This window comes from Rhodotorula paludigena (assembly GCF_050403205.1).
Source record: "Rhodotorula paludigena JCM10292 DNA, Rt_paludigena_JCM10292v1_ctg9, whole genome shotgun sequence".
In the NCBI taxonomy this organism is placed as follows: Eukaryota; Fungi; Basidiomycota; class Microbotryomycetes; order Sporidiobolales; family Sporidiobolaceae; genus Rhodotorula; species Rhodotorula paludigena.
The window spans coordinates 144,803-164,347 of record NW_027481449.1 but is presented as its reverse complement, the minus strand read 5'-3'; the positions used below and the strand labels follow the sequence as shown (position 1 = coordinate 164,347).

The following is a 19,545-nucleotide window of genomic DNA, read 5'->3' as shown; positions in this document are numbered from 1 at the left end:
GAGCGAGTCGACGAAAGCGGCAGAGCGGAAGAACCACGCGGGTTCGTCGCCTCGGACGCTGACGGCATCGACCGCGTGCATTGCGCGAGAGCAGCGAGCAGACTCGATCCGCAGCAGTGCACGCGCCAGTCCGGCCAGCTGCACGCTCTGCCGGCCATGGCCCCTTCGCTCGTCGACTTCCTCTGCACCTCGCTCGCCGCGTCCGTCGCAGGCACGCGCGAGTACCGCGTGCACGCAGTCCGCTCCGAGCCACAGCGCTCCCACGCCCTCTTCCCGCACGCCACCAACGCGAAGACGGCCAAGGTCTGGCACGAGGAGCTCCTCGTCGTCCTCTCGGAAAAGCGCGTCGTTCCGGCCGCACACGCCACGCCCGCCTCGGAGGGTGCACCAGCAGTGACAAATGGGGCAGTGGAACCCGTCGCAGACGCGAGCAACGCGTCCGGGTCGGGCGCTCCCGCCGTCGCCGCGCCTTCGACTTCCGCGTCGACTTCCTCCGCCGACGAGCCCGCGCAGACGTGTCACGAGCGCTTCGCCCCCGTCGTAGGCATTGAAGCCTCGATCTACACCATCCCGTCGTCGTCAACCTCGCTCCTGTACATCTCCAAAGTCGACACGACGGGCCTCTCGTCCGGCGGGCCCTCTCCGACCCGCACGCTCGTCTCGTCCTTCCTCGCGTACCACGTCCTGCACCCTCCGCACGGCACGCAGCGCCTGCGCGTGCACGTCTTTGCCCGCGCGCAGGGGCAGTACCTCTTCCCCGGGAGCGTCGACAACCCGGGCAAGCGTGTCCTCGACGACAAGGGGCTCATCCGCTGGTGGAAGGCGACCATCGAGCGCGCCGTCGCGCGTGACGACGTGCGGGCTCGTGCTGCGTCCACGGCCGGGGAGGAGGCGAAGGATGCGCCACTGCGGCTGTTTTATCTCGTCCCCGGGCTGTCGTACCTCGAGTCGCTCCCCTACGTCCCCGCCGCGCACGCCTCGTCCTCCTCCTCCCCGCCCCCGCCCGCCTGGACGTACTCGCACCCGTACACGTCGCTCTCGTCCCCGCTGCACCCGCCCTCGGCGCCGTCGGCCCACCCGCTCCCCGACCACATCCCGTCCTTCCCGGACGACCCCAAGTCGCGCTTCCTGCACTCGCTCACGTCGTCGACGACCTCGTCCTCGGGCACGCCCGGCGACTACGACGACGTGTACCTCTCTCTGCGCAGCGCGACCTTTTCGACGGGGCAGACGGGCGCACAGCGCCTCGCCGACGTGGAGCGCGCCGTCGAGCGCGAGCGCACCCGCCTCCTCCCCGCGGGAGGCGTGCCCGGCGGCGTGGACGAGTTCTGGGAGCGCCTCGCGTTCAGACAGGAGTGCTGCGACGGGCACCTCGTCGCCTTTTTCGTCGTCGCCGCGGGCGAGGGTGCGGGGGAGGAGAGGACGACGCACCCGGTGGCGGCGTCGAGGAGGCACGCGCTCGCGCTCCGCCCGGCGTCGTACACCAAGCTGTGGTCGCAGCTGCACAACTACGACTACTCGCTCGGGGCGCTCGCGCGCCTCGCGGACGCGGTAGAGCGCTGGGACGACGGGGTCGAGAGGGCGGCGAGGGCGGCGAGGGACGAGGATGCGGAGGCGAAGGGGGAGGGGGCTGCGGGAGAGGGAGGGGGAGAGGGAGAGGGGGAGGCGGAGTGGAGGGGGGCGGTCGAGTGCGAGTTGCGCCGCGACGTGCGCGTCGACAACCCGCACCTTGTCCGCGTCGCGGGCGAGAAGCGCGGCGCCGAGGAAGGAGAAGGAGCGAGTGCGGGAGCGGCGCCAAAGGTGAATGTGCTGGCGCCGAGGAAGAAGAAGAAGGTCGCGCCGGCGTAGGGATGCGCACTGCGGCGTGCAACGAACACGCGTGGCACGACGGCATCGAGGAGCGGTGCAGGCGCAAGGCTACCGCAAGCGAGCGCAGCGGGGAGGTTCATCGATAGTGAAAGCCGTCGATTGGTGTACGGCATCGAGAAACGCTTCTCTCTTCGTGCAGGCAATTCGCGGAAAGACGATGCAGTACAACAACAGTCAGATCTCGATCCTTCGTGCGACCACCTCAGCCCTTGAGCGCGCTCTTGACAATGTCTGCGCCCTCCTTGACACGCTGCACCTCCTTGAACAGCCCTTGCACGCGCTCGTTTGCGCGCTCGATGTGCGCGGCGGACAGCTTCGAATCGAGCGCGGCCTCCGTCGGGTCGAGCGAGGTGGAAGCGGAGGGTGGAAGAGGAGGGACAAAGCCGCCGACAGAGGAGCGCGAGAGGAGGGCGAGGAGCGAGTCGAGCGAGGCGAGGGCGCGCGACAGCTCTGCGCGCGTCGCGAGGTTTCAAGTTACGGTGAGTCGAGTGTACACGCACACTTTGCGCCCAGGGATGCGCGCGAGCGGACGCACCTGCGCCTCGTTCCGCGTCACCATCCGCCGGTCCCGCCGCTTTCCTCGGCTCGAACGCGTTCTCGTATGCGTCCAGGAGCGCCTCTACGTCCCTCTGCACCCTGTCGAGCAGCCCCTCGGCCGCTCCGTCTGCGCCCTCGAGGAGCGCGACGGCCCTGCGTGCATCGACGACGGGGTCGGTGACCTGGAGGGCGGCGGACGAGGTACCACCGAGGGTGGTCGGCGGTGCGCCTGCTGCTGGTGGTGCTGCTAGCGGTGGTGGTTGGGCAGGCGAGGCAGGGGAAGCGGGTGCGCTCGGGCGGAGGGCGGTGTTGGCGAGGCGGTGGACGGGGCGCGGGGTGGGCGCGGCGGTGCTGGTGGCCCTCGCAGCGGCGGGGCTCGGGGCGGGCGGGGGCGAGAGGGCGGCGGTGGTTGCGGCGGCAAAGGGGGCGGCGGGGGACGGGGCGGTGAGCCACGCCGAGGGCGAAGGGTGCGCCAGGATGGGCGGGGGTGGCGTGGAGAGTGCTAGAGAGTGCACTCGGTAACTCGCAGCTGCAGCCACACTCAGCGGGGGGCGAGTTGAGCGAGTCTCGTGCTGTCACGCCCATCCCAACCCGCGCGTTTCCTCCTCTCTCGCGCTTGTCCTGCTGCGACTCAGAGTACCACACAGGACTACAGACGCTAGCACACAGATGACTCCGCTCACCTCGGTCCAGGTGCGCTCCTCTCGCTCTCTCTCTTCCTCTGCCCCCACATCTCGGCCTCGTCGCGAGCTCACCATCTCGCACGCTCTGCAGGTTGGGCCCGAGCCACAACCCGGCTGCTCCCGCCCCCGCCGCTACCACGCCACCGCAGACCGCCTCATCGACTCGCCCGACCCCGGCATCGACGTCGTCTCGGACCTCCTCGACCACGTCCGCAAATCAAAGCCCGACGCGCAGGCAGTCGGATGGAGGGACACCATCCAGACTCACACCGAAGAGCGCGAGGTCACAAAGGTACCTCACCCCCGCCTCTCTCACACCCTCGCCGAGACTCACCCGCCCGTTCCGCGCAGACGGTCGGCGGCGAGCAGGTCACCGAGAAGAAGCAGTGGACCACCTTCGAGCTCTCCGACTACCATTACTGGACCTACGCCGAGCTCGGAGCAGCAGTTGATGCCGCCGCATCCGCTCTCGTCGAGACCAAGCACTCGCGCTCGACCGTCTTCAACATCTACGCCTCGACGTCGCGCAACTGGCAGGTCATGGCTCAGGCCTGCGCACGGCAGGGCATCACCTTTGCGACCGCGTACGACTCGCTCGGCGAAGAGGGCCTGAGGCACTCGATCAACGAGCCCGAGGTGTACGGCCTCTTTACCAACGCCACCCTCCTCGGCACCCTCGCCAACGTCGCGCACGAGACGCCCTCGCTCAAAGTCCTCGTCTACGACGGCAAGCCCGAGGACGTCCCCGCCGGTGCGCTCGACAAGATCAAGCAGGCCGGCGTCGACGTGCACCACTTTGACGCGTTCCTCGCCCGCGGCCACGCGCACCCGCACGCGCCGACGCGCCCCGCGCGCGACGACGTCGCGTGCATAATGTACACGAGCGGCTCGACGGGCGCGCCCAAGGGCGTCGAGATCACGCACGGCCAGATCGTCGCCGTCGTCGGCGCGACGCTCGCGCTCCTCGCCGACCTCATCACGCCCGACCTGCGCTTCATCGCCTACCTCCCGCTGTCGCACATCTTTGAAATGGCCGTCGAGTTCACCCTCCTCTACGCCGGCATCGTCATCGGGTTCGGGACCGTAAAGACGCTCACCGACACGTCGATGCGCAAAGGGTGCGTCGGCGACATGCGCGCGTTCCAGCCGACGCTCATGACGGGCGTCCCGACCGTGTGGGAGCTCATCCGCAAGGGCATCCTCGCCAAGGTCGCGGCCGGCGGCGCCCTCACCCAGCGCGTCTTCCACGGCGCCGTCGCCGCAAAGAGGCTCACAAAGTGGATCCCGCTCGTCGGCACCGTCGTCCAGGGCGTGACCGACCGCGTCGTCTTCAACAAGGTCAAAGAGGCGACCGGCGGCAGGCTCAAGTACGCCATCAACGGCGGTGCGTGCCTTTGCCTTTTTTTCCCGCCGTGGGAGGAAGGACCGCTGACTTGGTCGAAACGAAACTAGGCGCCGGCGTCTCGGTCGCGACGCAGGACTTCCTCATGCAGGTCCTCACACCCTACTTCATCCAAGGCTGGGGCCTCACCGAGTCCACCGCGTGAGTACCTCCTCCCCCTCGCCTCCTCTTCCCCGCTAACAACCTCTCCTTTACCCCTCCCGCAGCCTCTCCTGCATCCTCCCCCCCGCGCTCGCGCGCACCGGCGTCGTCGGCGTCCCCAACCCGTGCGTAGAGGTCAAGCTGCGCGACTTTGTCGAGGCCGGGTACCGCGCGGACGGGACGGGCGAGGGCGCGAGGGGGAGAGAGCAGGGCGAGGTGTGCTTGAGGGGCCCGAGCGTGTTCAGGTCGTACTGTGCGTGCTGCCCTCCTCTCTCGTGGTCGCTTGAGCAATCGCAGGAGGACTGAACTCGCCTCTCGCTTTGTGGCGGCACAGACAAGCGCCCGGACCTGACGGTCGAGGCGCTCGACGACGACGGCTGGTTCATGACGGGCGACATTGGCGAGTGGACCGAGGACGGCCTGCTCGCCATCATCGACCGCAAGAAGAACCTCGTCAAGCTCCAGGGCGGCGAGTATGTCGCGCTCGAGCGCTTGGAGTGCGTCCTCGTCCACCGCCTGTCTCTCTCGGGCGTCTCTGTGTTGCTGTTTTCTGCGTGTTGACGTCCGCTTTGCAGGTCGATCTACAAGTCGTGCGCGCTCGTGTCCAACATCTGCGTCTACGCGCAAAGCGACGCCAGCAAGCCCATGGCCGTTGCGTCCCTCTCCCTTCGCCGCGCGCTCTCTCCCCCTCCGTCGTATACTGACTCGACCGCACCGCCAACTCACCTCGCAGATCATCGTCCCGCACGAGCCGAACCTGCGCTCCTTCCTCTCGTCGCACCCGGGCGCCGCCAAGGACCTCGGCAGCGGCGGCGGTGGGGGCGCGAGCGACGCCGACTGGGCTGCCGTGTGCGCGAGCGAGGGCGTGCGCAAGGCCGTGCTCGGCGAGCTGAACCAGACGGGGCGGCAGGCGGGGCTCAAGCCGCTCGAGGTGCGTCGCTACCTCCCTCCCCTGTGCTGCGAGCGCGCACGAACTGACGAGAGGCGAGGCACACAGACGCTCCAGACGGTCCTGCTCGCGTCCGAGGAGTGGACGCCGCAGAACGGCTTCCTCACGGCGGCGCAGAAGCTGCAGCGCAAGGTCATCGTCAAGCACTTCGAGGACAAGATCAAGGTGCGTCTGCGCGTTGCTTGCGATTTGTGCAGGGTGCCCGGTAGCAATGCTGTAGGCTCACGATGCCTTCCGCTGCGCAGCTGGTATACCCATAGAGCAAGGCTGCAAGGCGGGAGGTGTGGCGTACTTTGCCACATGACTCATAAGCGCTTTTGCAGCGTCGCTGATCACGACTGCAGTGTCCCGGAGAGACGAGGTCATCCCGCCCCAGACAGAGGGTTTGAAGATGGTCTGGATGAAACGGGCGACATCAGCGAAGATGGTGTCTTCCGCGCTACTGTACCGTCGGGTGTGGTCACACAAGCTTCGCGTGCGCAGGTCTGGCACCGAGCCTCGCTCCTCTCGTCGTGCACGCACGTGAAGCAACCTCGCTCTGCTTCCCTCCGTCGGACTCGCATGTACAAGAGAAACAACACGGTGGTTCTGGCAGTCTGGAAAGCTAGACGCTACTGAAACGGCAGCCATGAAGGGTGTCTACGCCTCTATCGCCCCTATCCGCGCCTCGCTCTCCTTGAGCAGTCTCTCCGTCTCGCCGTCCACCTCGTCCAGGGCCGCCTTTGCCTTCTCACCTGCTGCATTCGCTGCTGCCGTCGCTGAGCGACCTTCTCGTGGTCGTCGGGCGCGGGCGAGGCCCCGGGCGCGAGACGCAGAAAGGAGGATTTGGGCGCGGTCGTGCCGGATCGCGGCGTGCTGCGTCTTGCGGATCGTTCCTGCGCGAGCACTCGTTGTTGTCAGTACACTACTCGTAATGGATCGGGAGGCAGAGCGAGAGAGAGGGCGAGAGAGACGGACCCGAGACGTGCACGACGCGCGCGATGCACTCCTGGCCGCCGACTTTGCGCAGCAAGGTGAGCGCGGCCCAGAGCGTGCGGTGGTGCTCGCGCGAGACGCGCACAATCAGAGTCGACGTCGCGGGCGATAGGTACTTGACTGTGCGCGAAAGAAGCGAGTCAGTACAGGCGAGGCGTTCCGCGTGACACCGTGAGAGAAGGGAGAGGAGCGACGGACTGCTGAAGGTCCCGCCGACTTCGCCCGCGCCTACGTCGCCAAAGTTGACGCTCAGGCTGTCGCGGAGGAGCGCGATGAGGGCCGACTCGGAGAGTGGAGGTGGGGCTGGTGGTTGTGCGGGAGGGAGTGTAGGGTCGTTGGACGCGGAAGGGGCAGAGGCGGAGAGAGGCGAGTCGAGGGTGGCGGGGAAGACGAGGTGAACGAGGAGGTAGCGGTGCTTGAAGCGCACCATCGCACCTTGTCCCGTGCAGCGGAGAGCAAGGCAGGCGCGACGAGAACGACTAGGCGAGGAAGCGTCGGGGCAGTTCGAGCCGTGTGCGGTAGCTCTGATTGCGTGTTTCGGGCACTGTCTGGCCTGCGTGTGGCTCTCCTGAGCGGGTGCGTCGATGTAGACGAGTTGAAGCGGGTGCGACTGGACGAGCGCATCCTTCGCTCGCTCCTCACACCGCGCTCTGACTGGACGAGACTTGGTCAGACCAGAGCAGACCGTCTCATAGACCCAGCCGTCTACCGCTTGAATCAGCCAGTCCCGCCGATCGCCGCTGTCCGTGCCGCTCTCTCGCTTCATCGCCTCGACGACGCTGACGGCTTGCCTGCTGCAGCAACAGCTCGAGCAGACTTGCAAAGGTGCGCAGAGCTTGGTAAAGCGCTGTCGGACTGCTAGCTCACCCCGCGACTCTCGCCGTGCTCCCAGTCTTCTTCATCAACTCCTCGCCGCACCGCCTCCTTGCTCCTTCGCAAAGCGTCATGTCTGGCCGCATCCCCGTCGGGTCCGCCCTCCTCCTCACCGGTCTCATCACCGCGCTTGGCTACGGTGTCATGGCCGGTGCGACCGATTCCGCCCTCGTCTCGCCCGCCCCCCAATACGGCTGACCTTCCCGAGTACACACAGCGACCACGCCGTCAGAGCAGCAGTTCTACGACTCGCTCAGCCCCGACCTCAAGCGCAAGGTCGACGACGCAAAGCGCGTCAAGCAGGGCGCACAGAACGAGCTCGCGCGGGAGAGCCAGGCGAGGCTCGACGCCATTCGCGTGCGTCCGACCGCCGATGTCCTTCTCTGTCGCTAGCTCTGCGCTGATTCGGGACTCCGCTGTCAATCCAGGCTCAGGCGAAGAACGACGCACCGGTATGGGCAGACGCGGATGTCAAGGGCAAGAACTAGCTGTCCTTCCCTTCTCTTTTGCACCAAGTATGTCTGATCCCCTACGATCATGGGCCTCACCCGCTGATCAGTGCATTGTCGCAGGCTGTACCTGTCACGTTTGATCCGTATGCATAGCCTGTAACATCGCCTCGACGCCTTTCTCTCGCGCTTCTCTTCTCATCGCGCGTTTGTTGCTTGAGTTTGAGGACTCGGGCAACTCTCTTGCTACGGGCAAGAGTCAAAGGTCGTCGCGACAAAGGTCCCGTTGACCTGGTCACTCTGCTAGCCCACGACCACCCCTTCTCCGCTTCCCTGCAGGTCCTCGGCTATCCCTCCGTCTTCCTCTTCTGCCTCCCACACGACGCCCACGTCGACCTCGCCCCTCAGCACCCTCTCCAGCCCCTCCCCGACCCGTCCAAGCAGCTCCCCGAGCTGCCTCACCGTCTTCTCCAGCTCGCGCTGCGCCGCGTCCTCCGACCGCGCCAGCGCCGCATAGTCCAGCGGCAGCGGCACGCTCCCTACCTGCGCCTGCGCGGGCGCAGGCGTCGCGAGCGGCGACGGGGCGGCCGAGGACGGCGCGGACCCGCCGGCGGAGGGGACGGCGAGGTCCCCGACGGGCGGGAACGGATACCCGATCGCGCTGTTGCGCCCGAGGCCGGTAGCGACGGGCGACTCGCTCACGGTCGGAAGTGGCGGCGGCAGCGGGGGCGCGAGGGGCGTCGCGGCTTCCTCGCCGAGGAGCGACGACGCGCTGCTCGAGGTGCGGAGGTGGCGCGGCGCGGCGGCGGCAAACGGCGGCGCACCTGCTGAAGGCGCAGTGTGCGACTGCGACAGGCGCGGGCGGTGCCCCTGCTGCCGCGCGGACGGGAGGAGGGGCGGCTGCATCTGCGCGGCGGGGATCGTGCGCGGCGAGGTCTGCGAGTCGCCCCGCTGCATCGCCACGGGCGGAGCTGAGGGAGGGAACGCCGAGCCGAGCGGCGTAGAGACGGACGAGAAGGACGACGAAGCCGACGCGGTCGGCGGTGGGACGTAGCTGGACGCTTGGTGGAACGGGTACGCGGCGCCGGATGGTGCACGCGTGTGCGAGGGACCGCGAACATGACGAGGCGACGAATGCGTCGAAGAAGGGTACGCGTAGGACGGTGCTGAGGAGAGTTGCGAAATGGGCGTCTGTGGGACGGCCGTTGCGGGAGAAGCGATGGCGGACGGGAGGCCCGCTGCGGGACCTGCTGAGGTGTGGATCTGTGGGCGAGGTTTCAGGCGTTCAGCAGGTGCGCCAGTAGACTCGAAGATCCCGCCAGTCACCTTTAGACCCATCCTGCGATTCCCACTCTCGCTGCCACTCCTCTCCCTCCTCTCGATACCCAGCCCCTGCCCCGGTCCCTGAGCCGCCGCCGCCGCTGCTCCCCCGAAGCGAAAGCTCGGCCTCAATCCACCCGCCGCCTCGCCCGCATTGCTCAGCCCGCGCTCCCTCCCTCCTGCCCCTCCTCCTCCTCCTCCGAACCCAAACGGACGGTTCAAGTCTCTTCCGCCCGGCGCGGCGCCAAAGCCAGGCGCGGCGCCAAAGCCAAACGGTCGGATACCGCCGCCGCCGACGACCGCTGCTGCCGAATCGAGCGCCCCGCTGCTGCTTCTCTGTCGCTCGTGCGCCCCGCCCGCACGCTCCCAGCTCGTCCCTCCGCCCGCTCCTCCTCCTCCTGCAGAGCGCGGCAATCCCGGCCCGAGGGGCGGGTACTCGCCCGCCCCTGCCGCTACAGGGACGGGCGTAGGCGTCGCGCGCGGGATCCCTTGCCCGAGAGGTGGGTACGCGCCATCGCCACCTGCGGCAGGCGCGAGCGGCGCGGGCGGGGCCATCGGGCGCGAGGACGGGGCGGTGTCGGCTCGGCGGCGGGCGGCGGGCGAGGACGCTGCGGCGCCAAAGGGGCGGTTATGGTGCGAGGAGGAGGAGGAGGAAGAAGCGGGGTGGGACCAGTCGGAGGAGGAGGACGAGGGCGCCGTCGCAAGCGAGGGCAGCGACGGCGAGGTCGTCACCGGATGCTGCTGCTGCTGCTGCGGGGGCGGTTGCGTAAACCCATTCGTCGCTCCCCCGAAGCCGAAGCTTGGCGGCATGGCGAGTTCGGCGGCGGGAAAGGTCGCCTCGGTCGGCGTGCTCGACGAGTTGCGCGTGTGCGTCCCGCCGCTCGTCGTCGACGTCGCGCCGCTCCCTGCCCCGCTCCCGCCCCCGCCCCCGCCGGACCAAAGCGAGTCGGGTGTGTCGCTGGGCCCGAAGCGCGGGCTCGGCGGGAGGAACGGCGATGCGGCCGTCGCTGTCGGTGGCGGCGCGCCGAAGCGCGGGGGCTGCCAGGCAAAGGGCGAGGCGCGCACGGTCGCGTTCGGGTTGTACGCGGGCGACATGAGGTCGTCGGCTGCGTCGAGCGCGATCGAGCCGAACGCGCTGGTGCTCGACGACGCGCCGCCGTAGCCGAACCCGCCCCCGGAGGAGGAGGACGAGGCGCCACCAAAGCCAAAGCCGTTGCCGGACGAGGCGCCGCCGAAAGAAGAGGGGAAGGGCGACGGGTCGGACGACATGTCGTCGAGCTCGTCGAGCGACGGGATCGAGATGGTCGGCTTGACCGTGTTGACGGCCGCTGCGCCGGACGGGAGCGAGATCTGAGCACTCGGCGCGGTCGACTGCGCATACGGGTTCGACTCTTCGTCGAACAGGCGCAGGAGAGGGTGGTCGCGCATGACGGGGCGGGCTGTCAAAGGCACGTAAGCTTTACCCGGTCGCGCGAGAGCGGACACCAAGACGCACCTTTGGGAGGCCGCGTATGACTCTGCGCGGCCATCTCGTCCAGCGTACGCGGCTGCGCCGGCGTCGGCTCGTCCCCGAGCGGCTCGACCTTGCCGCCCAGGCCGCCGAGGCCGGTCCCAAAGTCGTCTTCGTCGACATCAAAGTCCCAGCGGTCCTCTGCGAGCTCGAACGTGTCTTCGCGCGCGACGACCTCCTCGACGCTGCCGCCCGGCCCGTTGGGGAGGCCGACGATCGAGGTGCGCTGCCCGCCCGACTGGATCCACGAGACGTAGCGGACGATGAGCTCGCGGAGGAGGACCATCGGGAGCTTGGACGCCGACTTGATCCACTTGGACTTGGACAGCTCGTCGGCGGTCGGGCGCTGCGGGGGTGTGCAGCGAAGTCAGCTCCGTAGACGGCTATTCGAAAGGCGCTCGAAAGGACGCACGACGGTCGGGTCGATCTGGAGGCAGCTCGCGAGAAACTCGCGCATCGAGTTGCTCCACGTCCCGCTCTCAAGTTTGGGTGGCGTGCTGCGCGGGATGAGTGCGCACGCGCGCAAGGGCTCCATGCCAAAGTAGGGCGGGTTGCCCGTCGCGATCTCGAAGAGCGTAATGCCGAGGGACCACACGTCGGCCTTGGTGTCGTACATCTTGCCGTCGGTGATGACCTCGGGCGCCATCCACAGGGGCGTGCCCGTGAAGGTCGACCGCTTCGAGTTGGCCTGGAGGTGCGCGGCGACGCCAAAGTCGCACAGGAGGATCTTGCCCGTCTGCGTCAGGAGGATGTTGGCGGCTGTGCGCGCAATGTACGAGCATTCGGATCAGTACAGTCTCGGACCTGTCCGCGCTGCACCGAGGGGAGAGGACGCGGAAGGGCGCGCACCTTTGACGTCGCGGTGGATGACGTTCTGCTTGTGGAGGAAGCTGAGGGCGACGAGGACCTCGCGGATGATGAGCGCGGCGTACTTTTCCTCGATCGGGCCGCTCTTCATCTGCGGACAGAGAGAGAGAGGCGTGGGTGAGTGGGGCAAAGGACGGCAGGAGGGGGAGGGGGGCGGGGACGGACGAGGGTGCGGATGCTGCCGCCCGAGGCAAAGTCCATTGCGATCCAGAGCTCTGTGCCGTTGAGGTAGCAGCCATGGTAGAGGGTGATGTTGTGGCGGGCGGCGTCGCGGAGCTCGGAGAGGATGGCGACCTCCTTCTGGATCTCGGAGATGTCGTCGTCCGGGGTGTCGAGGTCGATGACCTTGAGGGCGACGACGGTGCCGGTGGCCTCGTGGATGCCCTTGTAGACGCCGCCGTACGCGCCCTTGCCGACGAGCTCCTTGCGGGTGAAGAGCTGCGTGACGGGGAGGGGGCGCCCGGTCTGCGCGGCGAGGATGAGGGACCCGCCCGAGTCGCCCATGGCACGCTACGGGCGTCGGCGGCGCGGCCTGCGCGCTTGGCGAGGCGGGCGGTGCTTGCGGGTGCACACTCGCGGTCGACGCGGCCGAGGGTGCAAGCGCGGTCACCGCACGGGCCGAGTCTGTCGAGTCTTTGATAGCTCTAGTGCTCAGTTCTCAGTGCAGTGCAGCTTAGCAAGCCCACGTCTGAGCGAGCGGACGGCGAGGGACCGAGGGCGAGAGGGGGACGAGGACAGAGCCGAGTGGGGCACGCAGCGGCGGCCACCTCGTGCAGGGCAGGCGAGGAGTGTACGAGGCTTTGTAGGGTGTCGTCAGTACGGCACTGCCCTGCTCGGCTCGACTCGAGCAGAGGGTTGCGAGCCGCTTGCTCTCGTTGGCAACCCCTTGTGCCCCGCCTCTGCTCTCTGCGTGGTCGAGACGGCGTGCACTGCTCCGCTGAGCTCACAAGCTGCCCGTGGGCGTCCCCTCCAGGCCACCATGGCCTCGCCCGTGCCCCGCAGCCACTCCCTCTCGCCTCCTCGAGACGCTCATCGCCCTGTCGTTCTCGTTTCGCCGAGAGAGTCGCCCGAGCCCAACTCACAGCCACCGCGAGACAGCGATCCCTCCCGCTCTCTCCTCCAGGCCATCGCTGCCTCCGACCCCGCCGAACCCGCCGACCTCTTCTACGATGACCACGGCAGGCTCCGCACCCGCTCCCCTGCCACAGACAGCGAAGATGCCGACCAGCCCGCCCTCTTCCTCTCGTCCATCCGCGCTGGCTCGTCCTCCCGCGCCAGGCGTCGTGGCGGTGGCGGGGCCGCACAAGCCGACGAGCTCACGGGAGACACCGGCTGGGTCATGCTCCCCGCTCCGGGCTACGAGGCCGACGCCGCCGGTCACGACGACGCACGCACAGATGCAGACCCGGAGCCAGAACTCTCGCCCGAAGAGATCCGCGCGGCGAGCCTCCTCGGCCGCGGCGAGCGTCGCCTGTTCCCTCCCAGGGGTCCGTACGACTGGGCAGCACAGGGCCAGCGTGGCGAGGGAGAGCTCGAGGATGCGTTTGACGCGGCGGCCGACGAGCTGGCGCGCATGAATGGCGGCAACAGCGTGTCCATCTGGCGGGTGCGTCGCGGTCGTGCTCCTTCTTCTCTCTCTGCGCGCTCCGCGCCGTGTACTGAGATCGGCAATGCGCCCGTTGTTGACGCACAGAACGAGCCTCTATCTGTCCCGCGCACGACCTCGATCCCGCGCGGCGGCCGCACCCTCCTCTCCTCCTCCTCTTCTGCGGCGCACCGCCCTTTGACGACCTTCTCCCCCGCCAACCCGCCCACCTCTTCTTCTACCTCGAACACACTCACAGCGCTCGACTCGCTCCGCACCCGACGACGCGACCGCGCGTCGCAGGTCTACGACTCTCTCCTCGCAGGCGAAGCGAACCTCTCCCCCTCCTCCTCATCCTCCTCCTTCGTCGAAACCGACGCCGCCCTCCCGTTCGTCCCCGCGCCCACCGCCGCCGCCGCCGCCGCCGCCCCGCCGCCCCGCCGCTCGCCGTCGTCCCACCCGCAGTCGCGCCGCACGCGGGAGGAGACGAACGCGCTCATGGGCGCGACACTGCGCTCGAAGCGGCGCGTCGAGCTACTCTACTGCGGCGCTTCCCCGACCACCGCCGCCGGGGAAGTGGGGGGTGCTGCGCTCCCGCGCGGATTCGAGTGGAGCGTCGGGAGCGGCTCGAGCGCGAGCGCGACTGCCACTGGCAAGGGGTGTGGCGCGCTGGTGTGCGCCAGGGCGCTGAGCGACGGGGTGCCCGAGCGGGTGTTTATCGATGGAGGGGAGGAGGAACGGGCGGCGTGTAGCGACTTGCCGCCGTCGGCTAAGCGGGTCGCGGATCTCGGCGGCGCGGAGGGAGAGGGGGAGGGGCGCGAGGGGGAGAGGGTTGCAAAGCGTGGGTGGAAGGGGTGCAGGGGTTGCGTGACCAGGGATCTGGGGTGCAAGAGGTGGTGCGTCTCTTGTCTTGGCTTGCTCTGCTCCGTACACGCTGGCCATCGTGGTCATCGGGAGCTAATGTCCGTCGACTTCTTGCGCACAGTGGCAACCTCCTCGGCTACCGGCTCCTGCGCCCCTGCGTCTGGTGCTCTATCACCCGCCCCTCGTACACGACCTACGCCTCGGCCGTCTCGTCGTCGACCTCGTCCCACGCGGGCCCGCAGCCCCTCGTCCTCTCCGCCGGCGGCGTCACCGGCGGCGGGATCGTCGACGGCCTCGTCTTCACGTACCGCCTCGACGCCGTCACGTCGCTCGCGCGGCTCGTCGGGCGCGCGCCCGCGCTCGAGCTCGCGGACGAGCTTGCGCGGCGCGCGGCGGCCGGGTTTGCACTCGCAGGCGGCGAGGGGGAGGAGGAGGAGGGTGTCGAGGAGAGGGAGGAGCGCGAGCGCGAAGAGGGAAGGAGGACGGGCGTCGCGCCGAGGGTGGCGAGGAGGCTGCGCGAGAAAGAGCCGGTCGAGGGCGAGAGGATGTTGTGGAAGAGCGTGCCTTCGGCTCAGGTGCGCTTTGCTCTCGCCGCTTGGCTTGGGCTCCCTCTGTGCGCCGAGATGCGGGACCTGACCGCTCGTTCTGGTGTTGGACGTGGGCAGCGGGACTTTCTCGACGGCCTCGTCGGCGAGCCAAGCGACTGGATCTCGCCCTCGATCGAGACGTGGTGGCTCGACAATGCCATTGCGAAGCACACGCGCAAGCGACCCTCGAGCGGTTCCTGGGCAGACGGGTGCGTCTCGCTGCGTTGCGCAGCGTGCAGTTCTCAACTGACGCACGCCCCCGCTCGCAGCACTCGCCGCTCGTCTGCCGCCGCCCCGGGCTTCGATAACGACAGCCTCTCGACCGCGACTTTGTCCTTTGCCCACCTCGCCAACGGCCCCGCGCCCCCCACTCCGCCCTCGGGCTCGCGCACCTCGTCCCTCTCGCGCTCGCACGCGATCCGCGTGCGCGTCCCGCTCGCCGGCACCTCGGCCGCCTCTCCTTTTGCGCGGTCGTCCGAGCCTGCGGTGGTCGACTATGACCGGTACCGCGAGGACGCGGCCGAGTTTCGGCGGCGCGTGAGGAGGCGCGTAGAGGGCGAGGCGGCGGCGGGCGAGGGCGTGCAGGGCAGCTTGGAGCGCGTCGGGTACGGGAGCGGGTTTGGGCTCGACGACGAGCGGTTGGACCGTGGGGGCGGAGCTGCGGCGGCGGTGAGGAGAAGGAGTGCGAGGGAGACGGTCGGGAGGTGAGGTGAATTTCGCATGTTTCGCATCTCTTGTAGGTAGTTCTTTGTCTTCTTGTCGTACTGCCATTGCAACTGTCGTTCGAGCGTCTGATGCTGCGCGGGAGCACGTTGCGTCGACGGCGAGGCGGTGCGAACCTGTCCGGCTCTCTCGCTATCCCGCCTGGCGCCCGTCCCTGGTCCAGGCAGCTCGTACAGCGCAGGTTTGCCTTGTACACAGCGACTAGCCTCGTCCTTCGACGCCCAGAGCTGTAGTCGCCCCGAGGCTTCCCCCACTCCCGCCTCGTCAACACCGCCGTCAACCGTCGCACCAGCTCGAGCGGGCGCGCTAGCTGTACACTGAGTGTCTGATTGCCGCTGCTGAGCCTGGTCATCCCACCGCAACTCGCTCGCCGCCCAGCTTCGCCATCCTCGCCTCCCTTGTCCTCCTCATCTCGTCCTTCCGCTCAGTGCGTTGCACTCGCGCTCATCGTAAATACTTGGGCATCCACTGACCCAATTGACTGCGCACAGTGGGTCAAGCCGAGTCTCAGCCCCAGTCGGGCCACTCGGGCGCCGCCTCGCCCTCGTCCTCGTCCGGCAGCGTCGCGTTCCACGTCCTGCGCGTCGCAGAGAACTCGCCTGCCGCCGAGGCGGGCATCGAGCCCTTCTTTGATTTTGTCGTCGGTGCCGGAGGGAGACAGCTCGTGCGTTTCGCCTATCCCCAGTTCCGCGTCTTCCAGTTGCAGGTTGGCTGACGAGCGGTAATCGTACCGCGCGTCACGCAGGGGGACGAGATCGACCTCTTGACGGACGTGCTAGAGGAGAACGAGGGCAGCGAAGTGTCTCTCCAGGTGTACAGCACCAAGCGCAAGGAGGTGCGAGGTGCGCAGCTCGTTCCGCTCCTCGTCGCTCGCTCCGCTCTGACACGCCGAGGCGCTGACTTGTTGGTCTTGATCGCGTACAGAGGTCTACGTGATCCCTTCCAGGACGTGGTCCTCGGCGGCGGTCCCGGGCGGCGCGCCCGGATCGGTAGACGGGCAACCGTCGCTCCTCGGGCTCAGCTTGCGACTGTGCAGCCCGCAGCACGCGCTCGATCAGGTGCGTAATCTCTTGCGTTTAGCTGACTTATCTAGCTGGTCACAGGCCTTCAGCTGACACGGTTGGATTGCACAGGTCTGGCACGTCCTGGAGATCCTTGAGGGGAGTCCGGCTCAAAGCGCAGGTTCGTTTCCCAATTGTCCCGCACTTCACGCTTATATGCTTACGCAGTTGACTCGCAGGCCTCGTACCTTTCGGCGACTGGATCGTTGGGTATGCCGGAGGCGTTTTGCGAGGAGAGGGCGACTTCTACGACGTCGTCGAAGCGGTGCGTCTTTCGCTTGCCGAGCAGTGCTGCTCGCTTCGAGTTTGCGCAATTCAAAGCGCAGCTTGTTGGAGTTGCAGTGGAAAGACTTGCTGCTGACAGGTCCAGTCACCCTGCAGCACGTCGACAAGCCTTTGCGGCTATTCGTCTACAACGCTGACTACGACGTCACGCGAGAAGCGATCCTCGTGCCGAATCGTAGCTGGGGTGGCGAAGGACTGCTCGGATGCGGCGTCGGCTACGGCTTGCTGCACCGCATCCCGAAGCCGCAGGAGCGGGCGGCTGCAGCGCGAGCGAACGCCGCACAGCCATACGACATGCCCTACGCTGCACCGCCGCAGCACCAGCAGCAACAACCGCGCTACCAGCAACCGCCCCCTCCGTCCAGCCAGCAGCAACCTCCGCGCACCAGCACCGACCGCCTCAACTCGTTCTCTTCGCGCTCGAATGTCCCGCACCCGCAGAACCCGCTGTACGCTCCTCCCCCGCCACGCGCCAACAGCGCCGCGCAGCCTCCCGTGCGCGCAAACGCTGCGCCCCCTCCGCCGCCTGCTGCAGCCGGCCCGCCGCGGCGCACGGCTGCGCTGGCCTCGTACGACGAGCACGACGACGAAGCTGTCGGTGAGAACGGCGACGCGTCGAACTACAGCCTGCAGCAGCACGACGACGGCTCGTACGCGGACGACTCGGTGCAGTACCCTGCGCACCCGTCCTTTTCGCACTATGGCGGCGCCGGCGCGGACGGGGACGCCGGCGGGTACGGCGAGTACGACGCGACCGAGGGCGTGTCGGTCATTCCGATGTCGTTCGAGGAGGGCGACGAGGAAGGCGAGGACGAGCAGGACTTGCACGGGGACTTTGCGCGGCCAGGGGCGCAGGGGCGGGGGTATGGGCAGTACCGCACGGGGAGCTATGGAGGCGGGGTTGCGCAGGTTGTAGCTGAGGAAGCTGACTGATTGCAAGTAGATCGGCGTTGTGCCCGTATCCCGCTGACGAGTCGCTGACCAGGAAGGTGCTGACCAGACAAAAGTGATGAGCTAATTCCGAGGATGCTTTGTCCGAGTGGAGGCGAGGCGGAGGCGGGCGGAGCGACGTCAAGGCAAACGACTTTCCGCTGCCGCTGTGCTTCTTCTTCTCTCTCCTACACCCCCTCAAGACACACACACGCACTCTCAATCATGTCTGCCTCGCAACTCGTCCTCGTTTCTGGCGCTTCCGGTGCGTTCCCCTTCGGTCTTGCCCCACCCGCTCGACTTGCATCCACCCGCGTCTCGTTGGCGCTGACCTGCTGTTCTTGCACATTCCAGGCTTTGTCGGCACCGCCGTCACCCTCGCCTACCTCGAGGCGGGCTATCGCGTGCGCGGCACCGTCCGCAGCCAGGACAAGGCCGACGCCTGGGCAAAGAAGCACGCCGGCGCGTTCAAGGACGGCCAGCTCGAGTGGGCCATCGTCAAGGACATTGCCGCGCCGGGAGCCTTCGACGAGGCAATCAAGGGCGTCGACATCGTTGCCCACACCGCTTCGCCCTTGTGAGCCGCGGACTTCACTCCCTCTCTCCGACTCCTCCTCCGGCTGACTTGGAGCAACGCCGCAGCCACTTTGACGTCAAGGACAACGAGAAGGACATGCTCATCCCGGCTCTCGAGGGCACGCGCCAGTGCCTCCGCGCGGCGCAGAAGGAGCCGTCCGTCAAGCGCGTCGTCTTGACGACCTCGTTCGCCGCCGTGATGGACTTTGACCGCCTGGGCCCCGACACGACCTTCTCGCACAAGGACTGGAACCCGGCGACCTACGAGACGGCCAAGAAGTCGGACAACCCGTCTTACGTCTACTGCGCGAGTGCGTTCTCTCGTTCTTCTTCGCGACACGGCCGGTGCAGATTCTGAACGAACCGCACTGACACCGTCGTCTTTTGGCGACACAGGCAAGAAGATCGCAGAGGAAGAGGCGTGGAGCATCGCGAAGGAGCCCGAGACGAAGTGGTCGCTCTCGACGGTCGCGCCGCCGATGGTCTGTGCGTCTGCCCGTGCTCCAGCTCTGAGTAGAAAGACATGTACTGACCACAATGCCTTTGCCCTGTATCTCCTTTACACCAATTCTCCGCCGTCTCCTTGCACACCTCGATCCGACATCCGCCTTCCTACGTGCCCGACTGCAGTCGGTCCGCCTCTCCAAGTGATCAACTCGCTTGACAGCATCAATACCTCGAGCGGAGCCGTCTGGGCGGTCGTTGACTCTAAGGAGGTCCCGCCCGCATCCTTCCCGGTCGGTACCGACTCGCGCGACATTGCCAAGCTGCACGTTCTCGCGTCCACGACCGAGGAGGGCAAGGACCAGCGCTTCCTCGCCATCGCGTTCCACTACGACAACAACCAGGTCGCCGAGATTGCGCGCTCCTTCCCCGAGCTCAAGGACCGCGTCCCCGGCCCGTCGGACGGCGCCGCTGCGCAGCCGCACTTTAACACCGACTCGAGCCTCGTCGAGAAGACGTTCCCCGGGTGGAAGTGGACCTCGTTCGAGCAGTCGACCAAGGACACGCTCGCCGAGATCCTCAAGGTTGAGAAGCAGCTCAAGTAATGGCCGAACGACGAAGCGCCTGGTAGAGCAGCCATAGACCGTACATAGAAATACCAAATAGTGTCGTGCCCTCCGAAGCGAGCTTGTCTTGTGCGCGGCTTAACGGGCTGCACCGGCGACCACGCCCGCGACGGATGCTCTCTTGCGCGTGAAACCTTCGCTTTCTGACGCTCGGCACTTCGTTTCGCCGACCCCGACTGCTCTCATGCGCGCGCGCCACAAGCCCGACAGCGGATTTCCGGCGCGTGACACTGCTCGAAAGCGTGCGAGACGCCAGAACCCTCCTGCTCGCCTGCTAGCTCGGTCCCCA

At 67.6% G+C, this 19,545-nt stretch overlaps 8 protein-coding genes across 8 annotated transcripts; 5 read left to right on the top strand and 3 right to left on the bottom strand.

Annotated features, from left to right (window-relative positions):
- Positions 1-156: 156 nt before the first annotated feature.
- RTT109 (H3 histone acetyltransferase RTT109) lies at positions 157-1,848 on the top strand (the record flags this gene model as incomplete). The annotated part of the gene is made up of 1 exon (XM_076647427.1): positions 157-1,848. One exon carries the CDS (start codon positions 157-159, stop codon positions 1,846-1,848), a length of 1,692 nt encoding a protein of 563 aa, XP_076506962.1.
- Positions 1,849-2,071: 223 nt separating this feature from the next.
- On the bottom strand, positions 2,072-2,991 carry JCM10292_000908 (uncharacterized protein; the record flags this gene model as incomplete). The annotated part of the gene is made up of 3 exons (XM_076647426.1): positions 2,072-2,319; positions 2,405-2,757; positions 2,948-2,991. 3 exons carry the CDS (start codon positions 2,989-2,991, stop codon positions 2,072-2,074), a joined length of 645 nt encoding a protein of 214 aa, XP_076506961.1.
- Positions 2,992-3,075: 84 nt separating this feature from the next.
- Positions 3,076-5,841, top strand: JCM10292_000907 (uncharacterized protein; the record flags this gene model as incomplete). Its single annotated transcript, XM_076647425.1, has 10 exons — positions 3,076-3,099; positions 3,181-3,381; positions 3,441-4,473; positions 4,542-4,632; positions 4,698-4,885; positions 4,967-5,129; positions 5,208-5,283; positions 5,366-5,563; positions 5,630-5,746; positions 5,827-5,841. The coding sequence occupies 10 exons, from the start codon at positions 3,076-3,078 to the stop codon at positions 5,839-5,841; spliced, it is 2,106 nt and encodes a 701-aa protein (XP_076506960.1).
- A 379-nt stretch (positions 5,842-6,220) lies between these two features.
- Positions 6,221-6,986, bottom strand: POP5 (RNA-binding protein POP5; the record flags this gene model as incomplete). The annotated part of the gene is made up of 3 exons (XM_076647424.1): positions 6,221-6,456; positions 6,539-6,676; positions 6,755-6,986. The coding sequence occupies 3 exons, from the start codon at positions 6,984-6,986 to the stop codon at positions 6,221-6,223; spliced, it is 606 nt and encodes a 201-aa protein (XP_076506959.1).
- Positions 6,987-7,501: 515 nt separating this feature from the next.
- On the top strand, positions 7,502-7,917 carry CBP4 (Cbp4p; the record flags this gene model as incomplete). Its single annotated transcript, XM_076647423.1, has 3 exons — positions 7,502-7,580; positions 7,647-7,786; positions 7,858-7,917. The coding sequence occupies 3 exons, from the start codon at positions 7,502-7,504 to the stop codon at positions 7,915-7,917; spliced, it is 279 nt and encodes a 92-aa protein (XP_076506958.1).
- A 264-nt stretch (positions 7,918-8,181) lies between these two features.
- Positions 8,182-12,079, bottom strand: JCM10292_000904 (uncharacterized protein; the record flags this gene model as incomplete). The annotated part of the gene is made up of 6 exons (XM_076647422.1): positions 8,182-9,141; positions 9,205-10,637; positions 10,694-11,054; positions 11,121-11,467; positions 11,558-11,666; positions 11,741-12,079. 6 exons carry the CDS (start codon positions 12,077-12,079, stop codon positions 8,182-8,184), a joined length of 3,549 nt encoding a protein of 1,182 aa, XP_076506957.1.
- A 475-nt stretch (positions 12,080-12,554) lies between these two features.
- Positions 12,555-17,613, top strand: GRH1 (Grh1p; the record flags this gene model as incomplete). Its single annotated transcript, XM_076647421.1, has 11 exons — positions 12,555-13,181; positions 13,269-13,819; positions 14,146-14,599; positions 14,690-14,820; positions 14,881-15,257; positions 15,826-15,998; positions 16,080-16,176; positions 16,259-16,392; positions 16,468-16,516; positions 16,575-16,660; positions 16,777-17,613. The coding sequence occupies 11 exons, from the start codon at positions 12,555-12,557 to the stop codon at positions 17,611-17,613; spliced, it is 3,516 nt and encodes a 1,171-aa protein (XP_076506956.1).
- Positions 17,614-17,835: 222 nt separating this feature from the next.
- JCM10292_000902 (SDR family oxidoreductase) lies at positions 17,836-19,235 on the top strand (the record flags this gene model as incomplete). Its single annotated transcript, XM_076647420.1, has 5 exons — positions 17,836-17,875; positions 17,965-18,187; positions 18,253-18,497; positions 18,583-18,672; positions 18,817-19,235. The coding sequence occupies 5 exons, from the start codon at positions 17,836-17,838 to the stop codon at positions 19,233-19,235; spliced, it is 1,017 nt and encodes a 338-aa protein (XP_076506955.1).
- Between the last annotated feature and the right edge of the window lie 310 nt (positions 19,236-19,545).